Source organism: Amblyomma mixtum, chromosome 7, assembly GCF_055824585.1.
Source record: "Amblyomma mixtum isolate Tamu chromosome 7, ASM5582458v1, whole genome shotgun sequence".
NCBI classification, from domain to species: Eukaryota; Metazoa; Arthropoda; class Arachnida; order Ixodida; family Ixodidae; genus Amblyomma; species Amblyomma mixtum.
The window spans coordinates 133,622,085-133,638,067 of NC_143018.1; the positions used below are offsets into that span (position 1 = coordinate 133,622,085).

A 15,983-nucleotide genomic window follows, 5' to 3' on the forward strand; every position below is an offset into this window, starting at 1 on the left:
GGCGAGTGAATTGTAAAAAAAATTGCGGAAGCCGGACGTTAATCCTGTTTAAATTAGGGCAATCAGCCGCACAGGTCAAAAATTTGAATTTTCTAAGAATACGTTCCAGCAAGAATTTGATTTCAGCTAGTTGGCATTAGCATGACATGGTTTGCACAAGAAGCGTGGTGGCGCTAAGAGACGGACAAAACACACAAGACAAGGAAGGTGGATTTATTGTCCTTCCCGAGAAGTTATTTAAAGAGAAAGCAGCTGAAGCTCTGCAGGAGCATTTCGTAGCAGTGAAGTTTAATCCAGCCAAGGATAAGAACATCACAGTAAAGTTGTTAACTGATATGAATTTGGATCCGCTCAAGAAACTGATGAATGATGCTGACAGGGAGTTCCTGGATGTTTCCTTTGCGGGCAAGTATCATAAGCATGAGTGCCGCCTACGCACGATTGTTTCAGAGAAAGGGTCCTGGCAGCTCTGCGAAGGCCGTTTTCTTCAGCGACATTTAAAGCCCCTACCTCTCGACGACCCCTTTCTTATCCGCAGCTCTAATGAGGTAGTTCAAGAACTTAGAATTGGGTTGCCTCGAGCACAGTCGGCTTTTACGATAGATGTTACTGACCTGTGTTATTCCATACCGCATACCGAAATGTTAATTTCTATCGATGAGAAGATCGCATGCATGGGCGAACTGTCCTTTCAGGACGAGACAGGTATTACCAGTGATGATTTCTTGACGCTTTTAGAATTTTACCTTTCCTCGACTGCAGTTTTTTTTTCAAACACATTTCACCTATACTGAGGAACAATTAATTATCGTGCGTTGAAAAACTTGTTAGTGACCGGCTTTTATTAGCCTCTAACGTTGTTGGGGTATTCAGATATGTGGATGACTGCCTAATTGTGCTAACCGATCACGTAGGTTCAAAACCAAGCGCCATCTTTGAAGACATTGTCAACATCTTCAATTCTAGAGGCCGATGTGCTGTGCGATGCGGAGCCCTTCACTACGGTGTCCCTCATAGCCTTAGTTGCTTCGGGACGTTAAACCCCAATAAACCAAACCATTTTCAGCAGTGAATCTAAAGGTCTTCTTTTCACGTTTTTAGTTCCCGACAACAACAGCCTGCAGTTTCTTGACTTCAGACTTGTGTTTACGCAGGACTGCAATGTTTGTTGGTCCTACAACCCCAGATCGTGCAAAGAGCTACTGCCTTTTAGTAGTGCACATTCCAGGCTAATCAAGCCGGGAATCGCTGCGACATGCCTGAATGCAGCATTGGATAAATCCTGTGAGCATGAGGTGGCACACAGCTTTGATGCGCAAGCTGAACGCATTCATCAAGCCAGGCATCCAGAACACCTCATCACTAGTATTAGTGAGGACCTGGTGAAGAAGCGCAAGCGGACGTTGAAGGGTGAACAGGGTAAAAAAATCAAGGATAAAAAAAAAACAACCCACGGTGGCGATTCCCTATATTCATCGGCTTTCGCACAACCCGAAGAAAGTGGCCAGCAGGTATAAGATCAATGTGGTGCTTTCTGCTCCCTGCAAGCGGTCACGCGTTTGCACCTCGAACAAAGTAATAATGGTTAGGCAGTGCAAAAATAATCACCATCCGCAGCGTATAATCACTGCTTTTGTCCTTTTGGCACGTCTGTCTTTGTTTAATCACCCTGTATCTATTTTGCTTTTATCTTTTTGCCTGCTCGTGTGGTTATTAAGCGGTTTTTTTCCATAAATAAACTTAATTGGAAGTTGGCACCAGTTCAGTCTTGTATGTGTTGCCTCTGTCTTCTAGCGCCAGTACGCTTCTTGCGCAAAGCATGTCTTTCTAAGAATGCTCGGAACGTTTAGATCGAGTTCCCATGGCAAAAAGGCGAGTTCAGATTACGTTCAGGGCACCTTTAAGAAGTTGGCGGGGATACGGTGGCCGCAGATGGAAAAAGGACAGGGTTGATTGGCGATACACGGGAGAGGCCTTTGCCCTGCAGTGGGTGTAGTCAGGTTGACGATTATGATGATGATGATGATGATGATGGGCAGCCCTTTAGCTATCGGGCTGGTTGGGAACCAGCGGATGGGTGGTACTTTTGTCCTCTCCCCGAGGCTGCAGAAAGACAAATGCAGACTTCTTTTACCTTGGATGTAAGACTCGTATTGATTACGAAAAAAAATGCTGACCTGATTACATCTACAACAACGTTTCTGTGGATAGCGCCAGTCAGGAAGCTCTAGGCTCGGAGCGCACTTCAAATCACAAGACGGGAAGAAAACATGGAAAGATAGTGAAAGTAAATGTTGATTCCCGGTGAGCCAGCTCCCATGAAATGCACTGGAAAAATTTCTGCCGCAGAATTATCCTGGTGGAGTGAACGTGAACATGAAAGCGAAGCAAAGCCTCTTAATAAAAAATGCACCCGGGCTCCTTAAATGCAGTTTTCGCGTCATGTTATGCTGTCAGCACCGTCGGCTTTTCTCCGTGCAAGAAGGGGGCGAGAAAACTCTTTTTAAGCACACATTAGTCTGGTAAAGCCTCTGCACAACAACATTTCAATAAGCAGCTGCCACTCCACCTCGGTATTGCACGCATATTTTTTTTATTTATTCAGTGACCTTACTGCCAGTTCTCCTCTCGCACTGGAATATTCCGGTTAATGACTTCTCCAAAGTAACAGCTGTAATTAATATTTATTGGTCCTTAAGTTCCTGGTACAGTAAGGTACCATATGGTACTGTGTGGTATTTTATGCTATTGTATGGTAGATAATGGTGTGGTATAGTATGGTACTGCATGGCACGCTATGTTATGGTATGGTATGGTATCGTATGGTATGGTATGGTATGCTATGCTATGCTACGCTATGCTACGCTACGCTATGCTATGCTACGCTATGCTATGCTATGCTATGCTATGCTGTGCGGTTTTATGGTATGGTATGTTACGGTATGGTATGGGTACGGTACGGTACGGTACGGTACGGTATGGTATGGTATCGAACGGTACGATAAGCCCTGTGAGAGACGTGATAGTGAAAGGCTGCGTGTTCAGTTAGACGACCTGGGATACATTACCGCACACAGACAACGCACAGCAGATGGGCGTTTTCACGTTTCGCGTCCACAGTAATGCAACAGCTGAGTGCGGGATTCGATCTTGCATCCTTGGGCTAACCAGGCGATGGCCACAGCCACTAATCCGCTATAGTGGGTTCTAACACTGTTAACGTCCGCATTCTAGCACTTCTCTCCGTTTCGGCCTTGAGGAAGGGGTTCGTTTCACCACCAGGATAGGTAGAATTCCTCTCGCATTGATCATCGTCGCAAGCGCATCCCAGAATCCCATATCAGCGTTCTTATGAGCCTTAACCAGCTCGGACTTCTATCTAGTCGGACCGCCTTCCACTCTATGTAGCGACCATTAGAGAAAAATGAGTTCTGGACGCTTTAGCTTACTTTGTTAATTATTAAGGAAGTTGAATGCACGCTCGAACAACATTCCCTGTATCCTGTTCATTTGTTTTGTTTCCATGTAGCCCACTCTTCGCTGAAATGCCTTTGGTACTGACGGTACTGAAAATTAATCCTCTGGGTGGCTGGTAGTCGACTTAAACTGCGTAAATGGGCGCCTCTAAGGTTGTCGAAGTGACTTTTCCAGAACCGTGAGAACCGCCCTGTGAACTGCAGAATGAAGCATTCATGTAGACAGGAACTGAAACATACTGAAGATCGCATGCAGGCATGAAATGCTATGGTTAGAGACAGAGGCCCACTTTCGCTGAAAGCAAGAGCTTTCCTTACTTAGATAAGGAAAGAAAAATGAGATACAAACGTCGTTACCTTGACAACTTTACAGACACACTGCGGTGACGTGAACGGGCATTTCGACGGGATCTTTGAGGCTAGACTTCCGTCCCCGTTTACTTCTAAAGAGATAACCAGTGATCACTTTTTGGTTTAGTCATTATGAGTTTGAATGGAGTGGCGAAAAATAAAATGTTCTAGTTTTTAACCTGATTCTCAAGCAATAAATGAGTCTTTTGCGCCGAATCTATCCTTAACATAGGCGCCAAGAGCCAAACACCCGGTTTGCACAATGAGTCAAGTTTCATGCATTTCTCCTGTGTCCCTTTGAAAACCTTTCATTAATCTTCTGTCTTTTGTGGGGTGGCTAGTTTGAGCTCGAGGAGCATCAATGTTTGGTCAGCTATATTTTTTAGTTATTACTTTTGTTACAAAAGCACAGAGTAAGCGGAAATGAAATTCAGCGCATGCAATCACCACATTTTGTTTCTTTCCAGTTCATAACGATGTCAGAGAGAGAGCTTCGTGCAACGTCTGTTTTAATGAGTGTCCTCGTAGCGGCTTCTGTGATCGGTTGCTTTTTACTTTCTCAACTTGAAGATCTGGTCATCAAGAGCCCTCGACCTCAGGTCAGTCATACTTTACGTCAACCTTGGCGCCTGTTGTTTTGAAGGCTCCATAACTTCCGAAGATTTCCACAGTGGAAACCCCATCGCCGGAGATCAAACGGATGGGCCGTTTGTTGGAAACCGACAGCAAAAATTCCTACTATATTTAGTTTCAAGGGTTTTAAAGGTTTCTTGTGTCACTGCACCAACGTGAAGGTCAGCGCTGATTGGAACGTAAATTCAGTGAGGATTAGGGCCTCTGGTATACCTTCATTATTTTCACCCACGTATATCTCATTCACGCCGCTCCATCGTTTAGTATGATTTGATTTTTTAACGTCAAAACACAATAACGTCAGGTTGAGCGAAGGCAAAAATATTTTCTATTTCTCGCATAAGATTTAAGCATGGTATTTTGTGCGGCAAGCGCGGTGTAATGCGTTTCGTAATTTCGACGGTGTTAGATACGGAGATGAAATCGGCAACTTTTAAGCCTGGATGCACTGAACTCGAAGGAGTTCGCAAAATAATTTGATATACAGATAATTTCATGAATAAGAATGGGTATCGATAAGTTTATGTATAATCAAGAAGCAAGAATATATGGCATCCATACATGGCAGTGACGCGCTTGCTCCAGAGGTGTGCAGCGGACGGCTTCGACTGGTGAGGCCTAGTAACATATAGCGAGTGGTGAGGCGTACAACCGTCTGGCGTGCTAACAGCGCACCCCTCGCTAGGAGTTTTTATGCCTTACCTGCTTCGCATCGAAGCGTTAATGGAGGGCACGAAGTCATACTTCGCCCATACTAATAATTTGAAACACAGCTTTTTTGCTCGTACTATTGAACATTGGAACTTAATTCCTGGCATAGCGCTGTCTCTTCCATTAAACTCATTTTTAACAGCTATGGGTGAAACATGATGTTTTCGTTGTGTTGTGTTCATTGTACTACATTGCCTCAATTTATTAGTTACTGCCTACACATTGTTCGCGCTATGTATTCAACCATGTTAGATGTAATCTTTTTGTATGTGTACTGTACATTGCCATTTTTCCAAATTGTTAACCCCACTCCTGCAATAGGGGCTGCAGTATGTAAAAATTAATAAAATAAAAATAAATAAACAAGCCACTGCTTATCGTAAGATGGCTTTTCCTGTGGTCAATTCACGATGAAATGCATTTAATATTCTCTCATGAAAAATGAGTGGGGTGCATTTGGCATCCGCAACGCCTTCGGCAGAGAAGCGAACAAAGCACTCTAGACGAGGGCTGCCACTAGGCTTTAGTTTGTACACTTGGCTTCATCACATGGCAGTTACATGGCTTGGAAAGGACCACAAAAGTCCGACAATCACCCTCTTGCGCTCATAGCATTGACTTTGTCGCGCGGTTTCTCAGTTATACTGCTGCAAGCAGGTATCCAAGGCTGAGCAGCCGAACCGTGAACACGTGAGAAAAGTGACCAATGGGCGCCGTCAAAAGCGCCACGCGAAGCGCCGCGGCGCGCCGTTGGAACGACCGCCGAAATTGCAGTTAGATATAGTGCGAAACTATCTGCACACCGAATTTTCAAGGCGGTAATCTGTGTGCTCGACAGTGCCAATATTTAGGAATATTCTTTTTGATATATCCGGGCTCGACTTTACTAGGTTACCGAGGGAAATAATTATTATCGCTACACAAAAAGACACAAGTCGTCTCAGGTGCGTCCATAAGGGGGTCTGTTAAGGTACAAGCCTACGGCGCCAGTAGCTAATTCCCCCCTACCATGTCCGTCTGAAGTGGGGAGGGGTTGACATGATGACAGGGCGGCGCGCGCTTCGACCGCGGGAAAAGGGGACCATGGGGCTGACGACCGTTTCCCATTGAGAAGAGATTAGCTGTCAAGGGGTGGGTGTCAGTAAGGTCGGCGCCTTCTGAAACCACCCGACTGTCGCGCTAAGCGCCTCGAAAAGTGCTAAAGTTCCAGGGAAAGTGCGCGGTCCGCCGAGTCGGGCTCTGGCGAACACTGGGCCCCGCCCACTTGTATCTGCAGTGCCGTGGCAGCAGTATTGGTTGAAATTAGGCGACAGCAGATTTAAAAAAGCTCCGCCCAATTATCGAAGGTATTAAAACCCGCTGCAACAAAATAGCAGGAAGGAGCGCACCGAGTCTCAGTCTCGGCCGCTTTTCTACAGCCCTTCTTTTAAAAAGCATTTTTTTGAACCGCCCTTTTCTCTAAGTTCTTCTATTTGGTCCCGTCTTCAAAAATTGGCTGTGGCTTAGCTTGGTTAAGCCTGGTAATTGCGAAAAATACGTGGTTCTGCTGCCGTTCTTCTTCTGTCTCCGTAGCTCGCTGGTTTTTTCTCTTTGCAACCTGCCAAAGCGTATAGGCTGGAGGCGACATCTCATGGGCTTCACGAGAAGAGCGCAGTCAGGCCGCGGCCGTGGCTATGCGCCGCGCAAGGCAACGGCGTGAGATGGGGCCCCGTTTTTAAGCAGATGGTATGACGTCACATAGCGCGCAGCGCCCCTGTTGAAAGGAGCGGGAGTCAGGCCGTGGCTATGCGCCGCGCAAGACGACGGCGTGAGATGGGGCCCCGTTTTTACACAGATGGTAAGGCGTCACATAGCGCGCAGCGCCCCTGGTGAGAGGAGCGGGAGTCAGGCCATGGCTATGCGCCGCGCAAGACGACGGCGTGAGATGGGGCCCCGTTTTTACACAGATGGTATGACGTCACGCAGTGAGGTCACGCGAAAGGTCAAGCGTGGCTATGCGGCTGCGGCACGGCACGGGCTGAGGTGGTAGCGAAAGCAGTAATGCTTCGCAATAATAAACAAGTTTTACTTCTCAAGAAGTTTGGAGTTGCTGCCCCAACCAGCAACGTGTCGCCGGACGAGTGGACGAAGGCGCGAAGTGCCCTTCGAACTGCAACCAGGTACGATCATAGACGAACCGGCCATTCCGACGACGATCCGGAGAAACTTAACTGGTGCCGTGACCAGGATGACCAGTGCTTCAACTTAACTGGGTCTGTAAATTCGCCGTCAATTCGCATTTCAGTTTGTTAACAAAGGCTTTGGTTATGAGACGCGGTCCTTAAGAACCCAGATAAATTATCACTTCTTTGTTTTTTCCTTATCCAACTTTTATCGACTGCTCCTTGATATAGTCGCGCTACAAACCATAACAGTATAACTGACTGTTACAAGTCCACAGAGCACTGACTCGTTGACGCTAGTGGGAAGAGAAGATTTAATGGAAACCCAGGTGTCAAGCACTTGCACTACAAAGAAAGTAATAAAAGTACAGCTGAAGTTGTTTTGAAAACTCAGTTTAAAGCTTAGTGAGAAATTGCTTCCCATCCTCGTGACACTATAGAACGAATTGAATTCGAAATAAATTTAAAATAAAATAGAAAAAAAATTAATTATATCTTCTGACGCCACCGATGCCTAAATATATAATGAAATTCCTGGTAACCGCGTGAATTTTATTTTTCAGCGTATTTCTCTAGCCAGTGGTTTTCTGTAAAAGTTTTTCTTTTTTAGAGAATATGTTTCCATGGTGAAATAATCGCTACGTATTAGAAGCCGTATGCAACATTGTACCACAAGGGTTTTAAAATCGCTATGTATCAAACTGGGCTGGGTGGAGCCGAAACCCAAAGTGTTTTTCCTGACATTGCAGGAATTGATAGAAGAGGACACATCGTCCCTGCTTGGTCGCCAAATCGTCACGCCTTTCTTTCCGTGAGTACGGCCTTATGTCTCGATTCCCAGGCTCTCAAAAACCTAGAAAGCTTCAGAGCGGTGCTTTTAATGAGCCACAGATATATGCAGACCCACCATCGTGCGTCTGTGTGTGCAGCGCGCGCTCATCGAGGCGAAGACCAAAACTTCCTTTTCATGAATAGCCGAAACCTTCAAAACTGGCTGCTACTCTCCTCGTCACACAGCTGCACCGCTTGTTTGCCAGTTACGCCCTTGTATTACTAGGTTTTTTTTTTTTTTTAATCTCCACGATGTACCGGTTCAAAAGGGAAATTTTAAGAGTGATCAAAATTTGAAACTTTGCGTACGTTCTTTCGCACTTGGCGACTATGATCCTCTTCGTAGCACAATTAGTTGGCAAGAGGCAGCTTTATGTTGGAACGCTACACGTCTACGCGGTAGCAGGAGAGTAACTGAGGCTCGACTAGGACAATGGACAGCAGAATAATGGAGGCCCCTTATTCGTTTCTTGCTAATTTCCTACGAAAGAAATCAGCAGAAAATGATCGAAGAAGGATAGCGCAATATGGTCATTTTATTTGTCACCAACAGAAGTGAACTTGCAGTGGGAAGAATTTAAAGGCGGCGCCAATTCTGCAAGGAAAGCTGCTCGGCTGTCTTGTGCGTACGATGCGAAAAAAAGATTTCAAGCATTATGTCTTCGACATGGGAGCTCGACGCTTAATCGCAAAAAAATTACAAACACAAAATCACCACCATCATTTATCATCATTTATTTACCCTTTAGGGCCCTTGGCATGGGGCATTACATAAGGGGGGAGGGGGGAGCAGTCGTTACATAATACAGTGGTCGGTAACATCAACAAGAAATACAAAATGTCGGATTCATGGTCAACCTCAACATTTTCAAAAGTATTAATATAAGAAAGACACAGCAGCTCAAGAACAACTCGGAGATAGATAAGAAACACACATGCACACATTCAAAAACACGACAAATTAACTCAGCCCTTGAAATGTGCTGCTAATAACTGCCTGAATTTATTGGGCTCTATTTTAGTAACTATGAAATCGGGTAGGTCATTCCACAGTGTTATGTAACTAGATAAAAAAGATTTATTAAATGAGTTTGTGGAGACGTGTATGAGCTGCAAACTGAGACTTAAAAAGTCGACGTGAGGTGCGAAGCGGCGGGTGCAATACAGTTTCTTAGTTGTGGGAAGGTGTAGTACAATTTGTGAAATAAGCAAAGCTGTGAAATTTTACGCCGAGGTACCAGAGGTTGCAGGTCAAAGGATGCCTTGATAAGAGTTACACTGTGTTGTATGCCGTACTGCGATGTGATAAAACGAGCCGCGCTATTTTGGATGGCTTCAAGCTGGTCGATTAGATATTTCTGATGGGGATTCCAGATCAGCGAGGCAATTCTAGTTTGGAACGGATGAACGTTACTTAGGCGAGTTGTCGGACACAATGGGGGGAAAAAGCAAGGGATCGTCGGATAAACCCAAGCATCTTGGAAGAATCTGTACAAAGTTTTGCAAAGTGCTCAGACCAGGTTAATTTGTTGTTAATGATGATTCCAAGATACCTGTATGATTCTGTTTCGGAGAGTGGTGTGGAACTTAATGAATACGAACAACTGAGGTTATTTCGCTTTCTCGATACATGCATGAGCTTACATTTGGAGATGTTCAGTTGCATAAGCCATGATGTACACCAGGTTTCTATGAGGTTTAAGTCACGTTGAAGCAGAGTCTGATCGTCCGGAGTAGATATGCGGCACGACATGAGAGCCTATAGCGCGTTTAGTCACCCCGAGCCAGTTCTCAGATTACACGTGGGGCCTTCTTTGGCGTACCAGGGTAGAAAAAGCAGACGGGGAATGGCTTCAGCAGAGTTGACTTGCGGAGGCGGGCAGCGTAGCCAAACTCGCCCTTCTGAGATGTTTCTGTTTTCTCTCGTACGCACATGAAATGCTGATGCCAAAAACAGCCGGTCTGGTCAATTTGTTTATCAACCTGGGAGTCCACAATTTTGAGAAAAATCATGCTTTGCCCGCTTTTCGTCAGGGTGTTTTATTTAATTCAATGAAAATATCCTGATTTCTGCTGTAGCGCTTAGATCGAAGGCTGTAAAATTTCATGTGCAGTGGGGCATGACAATACACACAAAACCTAAATGTGGGAAATTTTTATGGTCTCACATGTCCGAAAAGTAGAACAGTGTCGTTCGTGACTGATAAAAGCATTCTATAACGGCAAGTCAAAACAGCGTGGAACCAGCTACGGTACGATAGTACTAAATACTGTTTTTAGTCAATCATTCCTATCAGTATTGTTTGCTACTAGAGCCTAATGTATTGTGCCAGCTCGACCAAATAGAGTGATTAGGTCATTTTAATTTTTATTAGTAATTTTGTCAAATTTGAGTGATTTGGGTGAAAATTGGAGTGCAATGTGTTCTTGGTGTATTGGTTTATTGGCGTTTAACGTCCCAAAGCAACTCAGGCTATGAGGGACGCCGTACTGAAGGGCTCCGGAAATTTCAACCACCAGGGGTTTTTTAAACTGCACTTACATCGCACAGTACACGGGCCTCTAGAATTTCTCCTTCATCGAAATTCGGCTGCCGCGGCCGGGATTGAGCCCGCGTTTTTCGGGTCAGCAGCCAAGCGCCGCAACCACTCAGGCACCGCGGCGGGTCCAATATGTTCTCTTTTACTTTATACAGGCTTGGTCTAAACGCAGATAACAAAAAGGCAATTTAAACGTATTTAGACGGATACAACTTAAGTCTGCAGTGAAGCTCCGCCCACATCCAGCCTCGGAGGACAGAATTTCACCACGACGAAATGTACACTGGTGCTTAAACGTTTCTTGCTGCGTAAAGAAGCAGCTGATCACAAGAAAAAAAATTATGAGCTCTTGAATTTTGATACGTAAATTGTTTAATGCAGTCATATATTGACAAGCTGATTTCGTTTACTGTTGTGATTGGTCAGTGGAGTAATACAGACGCCGCAAACCACAGCCGAGTGTTAGCAACTGCTGTTTTTCTTAGATTGTATCCTACTATAAACACAAGCGCAACCAATATTTTTAAGCTATCAGTCTAAACAGACAATTGAATTTCAATGTTATGATGTGCAGCCAATAAATCTTTTGCTCAACAATTTGTACTCATTCATACAGGATTCCTGATTTTGTCTAACAGCAAATCCTGATTGTGGCCCATCAAAGTCAGTGATAAACACCTCTGGTTGGTTCATTCATATGAATATACAGGGTGTGTCACCTATGACTTTACATAATTTATAAAAAGAGGCTTTTTTAGGTAAAACAGGGCACCTACGGAATAGTATTACCAGTGGTGTAGTACATCAGAATATAGCTATGACGCGCTAACTAGCAGGCTGTTTAATAATTATTAATAATAACGTAATAATAACTTCTTAACTCTAACTGTTATGCTTCCTAATTGCTGGGAGGCGTCTAGCCCACCGTAAATCATATCCACATCAGTTTTTAATATTTCGAAAACGCGCTTACCCTCGGCGTTGTGGCGCAACAATCTTCGGCTACTTCGGCGATTCCTGCACTGGGAAAGTTGCTTTGTCTGCAGGCTTCTTGAAAACACATGTATTTTGGCGTGATGTAGCCAAAATTTGATTGGCCACAGGGCCTAGGGTAACCGCATGTTCGAAATTTTAAATACTGATATAGTTCCTACTTAGGGTGAGCTACACGCCTCTCGAATATTAAGAAACCTAACGGTAATCGTTAGAAAGTTGACTGCTCAATCTTAGTTAACCATCTTGCTAGTTAGCACGTATTAACCGTATTCTGATGTACTACGCCGCTGAGAATGATTTGCCGAAGAAAGCTCTCTTCTAACCCAAAACGCCTATTTTAAAAAATTGTGTAAAGTCTTGGGTGAAACAGCCTGCACAGTGCAGACGATTTAAGCAACAGCCAATTGAACAGAGTTTTGCTGCCGAACAGGACAGAAAAGCAGCCCACAGGTCGTGGCGTGTTGTTGTCCGCAAACGCGTTTTAAGATGTATGGTTCCATAAATAGGTTGCTCTTCAAAGCAAAGATTGCACAGATGCTCATCTGCAGTACATTATATTTCCCCAGCACTTTATACTCGTTTGTAATCCTCGCATAGCAGTTGTGTTTTATCTCCTTCACGGATCTGAATGCATATCGCGAGAAAATCAAGGACGATAAATATTTTATGAAAAAATAGACTGAGAGAAAAAAAAACAAAATGTTTTGATCAATTCTGCGCACTGAATGGTCCAAATTTTCAGCAAAAATGAAGCAAGATAAAACAACAGCTCCAGTAATATATTGAGAAAAAACACGTGTATATTTTTGGTTTTCTGTCGAACACAAATGGAAGGTAAAAGCATATAAGGAAAATAATCTATTCCGCAATATTTTGCGTTACAATGCTAAAAATGTCCTTTTGTGGTCAAGTAACTCAGATATCAATCGCAACGGGAAGGGTGGTTGTGCTAAATGAGAGCGGTTCGTTTTTTCCCTAGTTCCTTAGTGCATGAAATGCCTTCAAACGGGTCTCAGGCCCCTGCGGTAAGACCTCAACGATCTTAGCCATAGACAGCTTCAGCTTTAGAATTTTGCTCTAATCTAAGAGACAGCAAAGAATGGACCTTTGTTCTATTCTTCTTTTTTTTTAGTACCTTGTAGGTTTCATTCAATGTCCTCGGGAGTCCTTAGAAAACACTTGAAGAAAAGTTCCTGCACTCTTAGCCGCATTCTGAGGCATCCGGTTGTCCCGCCTTCTGCGCTTAGTTTGTCGGCTCTTCAAAATGCTTAGTCTTAATATACTAGCCAGTTGAAAAACGGCACATATGGATCCAAATTTGCCTCACTTTTGACGATTTTCATTTTCTTCCAGGAAAGCTCGCGCCATAGCATTCCAACGCCTGTGTGCTTTTCCCGGTCGTCCATTAAACTCACGATGTACACATCCCGTCCTCATTGCTTTTAAGAACGCCTTGTTTGATCTCTTATGCTTACTTTGCCTTAGGTTGTTCGCGGACGTAATTCGAAAACGACCAGCAGTGCAGCTGCCCTTGCTACGCAGAGGCGTCAAATGCAGGCCTCTGGTGACGACACTATCATCCCGACTGCGTCAACGGTAAGCTCATCCTGCCACGGACTTCTTAAAATTCTGTTTCCCGCAACAGCCCTCTTAATTTGGCTTAAAGCGCACGAGGCGAACACTGGCAGTGTGTATCCAAAATAAGGCGTTCGCAGTTGATGTGTTCAGTACGTCACAGCAGATATCACTGTCATACTAACAAACTTTCAGCTGCGTGCAGCATTAAGCTAGCCTAGCTTTAAATGCACTCCAAACAGGAATAAGCCTATAGAGGAATAAAAACGAATTAAGCTGCCCTCAAGCGTACTTCCTTTTCGAGGCAGGGTAAGTTGCACAAGACTAAGTAAGGCAGGGTAAGTTGCATCGCACGCTATGTACTGTGTATACTATATATCTTGCAATAAAATTCCTGTATGTATGTATGTAAACTCAGGACAGATTTCGATCCTTAAATTTGCGGAATGCTTACTCTTGGTAGCGGAGGCATATTCTCAGCGCAAATCACAGTAACGATGCATCTAGCAATGGGAGCATGCTTTTAAACGCGGCACACAAGGTCTTGACGTTAGCGAAAAGAGGAGATTGTAACTTCAGTTAACATCTTCATAAGGGCTAAAACATCGCATGTTATTAAGAGCGCATTGGTTTCCGCTGCCTACCGCATTAACGTACAGTGACAGGAATTTACCTCAGAGATTGGGCGGAATACCTCTCGCCTAAAAGTGAATGCGACAGAGGACAGGTTGCCCCCTTTACGCTCCAATATGAGCGTATTCGCATTTAAAGCATGGTTTTATGTATTCACGGTGTTAGGAGCAAGCTGCCACTGCATACGCAGGTAGAAGCTACGTAAAATAAAGATATTGCTATTACGCAGTAAAAGAAGTGTTCACTAGATATGGCTCACAGTTTTTTTTTTGTTCTTACCGCTACTCTTGGAAGAATGATTATTATTTTCTTTTCTTAAGTTTAACAAGAAAAAAAAACCTAATGGGGCACTTCGGCTGCCTAATGTGCCCTAGGCGAAAGCCGCTGACGCATGCGTTCGTTGATCTTTCGCCGTTTCGTGTTTGGAGTGTCAGCCTTCCTCTGCTGAGCCGAATCACCTGGCGCGAATCATTGCACCGCTTGGGAGCCATCCTCCTCCACTAGCTGCCGCACACCGACTGACAACGGAGTAGCGCTTAATGCCGCCGCGCCGACAGCTCCACCTGTCGACGAAGAAGACGTCACCTTTTGGCAGCTGCGCGCGTCGATGAGTCACCCCGGGAGCTGGATGCAACGCCGGACGGACGGACGGACGGACGGACGGGAGAATGAGCCATTGAAGCTTAATATTGAGTTTAGAATGTAGTCCCAATACTCGATATTGCAGTCTCTCTGTCTGTACAATACCTCTATTGCTACAAAGGCCCCATGTACTGGTGGTCTCGCAGGTGCACGTCACCTGCGGTGATCGCCGTGGCGATATCGGCATCATAGAGGGTCGTCCTAAAGCGCATTAGCATGCAGGAGTCAAACGGAAGTGCACCACAGTTCATCAAAAAGTCTATTGGGTCAGAACCTATTCCACACATCGCCCCGCCGTGGTGGCTCAGTGGTTACGGCGCACGGCTGCTGACCCGAAAGACGCGGGTTCGATCCCAGCCGCGGCGGCCGAATTTCGATGGAGGCGAAATTCTAGAGGCCCGTGTGCTGTGCGATATCAGTGCACGTTAAAGAAGCCCAATTGGTCGAAATTTCCGGTGCCCTTCACTGCCGCGTCCCTCATAGCCTGAGTTGCTTCGGGACGCTAAACTCCAATAAACCAATAAATCAAGCCTATTCCACACATCGATGACCGAGGAAAATGGACTTCAAGCCATGAAGTAAAACAAAGAAACATACACACACGGGAGGGCATTTTAAAGACCCCACTTGTATTGTTAGGTATTGTATTCGGCTCACAGAGCCTCTTCTTACAGATGACGAGAATATACTGCTTTACTTCTTGAGCTGCCATGGTTCATAACGGCGGATTGTGTTTATTTTTGTGGTGAAAGAACCAGCTTACAAAATAAAAATGTTTGACTTTATTGAAGAAAAATGTTTAGTGTCATGCTCCGCTAAAGTTATTGCAAGCGGCTTTGAAGGAAATGAATGAATGAATGAATGAATGAATTGTAGCAGGATTTCCGGGGAAAGGAACTTAGCGACAGATAGCCAAAATGCCGGTCCGAGCTTCGGTCATCCAGCCAGCGATCTCGCGCCGCGCGCTAGCGGAGCGGCGGCTGCCGCTGCTCATCTTCCTCTTTACAATCACCCCCGGGCTGAAGGCGAAGCCATCCTGGCGTGTCAGGGAGACGATAACACACACGGGTCATAGGACGGCTTCAGGCGTGACACATGAACAGTCTCGCGGCTGCGTCGGCGTTGATCCGTGGAGGGTGTCACCGGGTCGACAATGTAGTTAACCGGGGAAGTGCGCTCTACGATGCGGTAAGGTCCGTGGTACTTGGGGAGAAGTTTGGACAAAAGGCCAGGTGAGGTAGACGGCACGTGAAGCCAGACGAGAGAGCCGGGTAGAAAACTGTCATCAGTGTGGCTTGTGTCGAAACGGAATTTTTGACGCCCCTGCTCGCCGGATGTTAACGACCGAGCGAGCTGACGGCACTCCTCGGCATGCTTGGACGCCTCCGAAAGAGTGGTGCACTCGGACACGTCGGGCCGGTAAGGAAGTACTG

At 45.2% G+C, this 15,983-nt stretch overlaps 1 protein-coding gene across 1 annotated transcript in view; it reads left to right on the forward strand.

Annotated features, from left to right (window-relative positions):
• The window catches only part of LOC149337640 (ATP-binding cassette sub-family C member 3-like), a 245,206-nt gene that overhangs the window by 49,124 nt on the left and 180,099 nt on the right, over positions 1-15,983 (forward strand). The window contains exons 5-7 of the mRNA XM_089553472.1: positions 4,295-4,426; positions 8,083-8,144; positions 13,186-13,296. Of these exons, the coding sequence (XP_089409598.1) occupies positions 4,295-4,426; positions 8,083-8,144; positions 13,186-13,296 (305 nt within the window). The remainder of the gene's footprint in view (positions 1-4,294; positions 4,427-8,082; positions 8,145-13,185; positions 13,297-15,983) is intronic.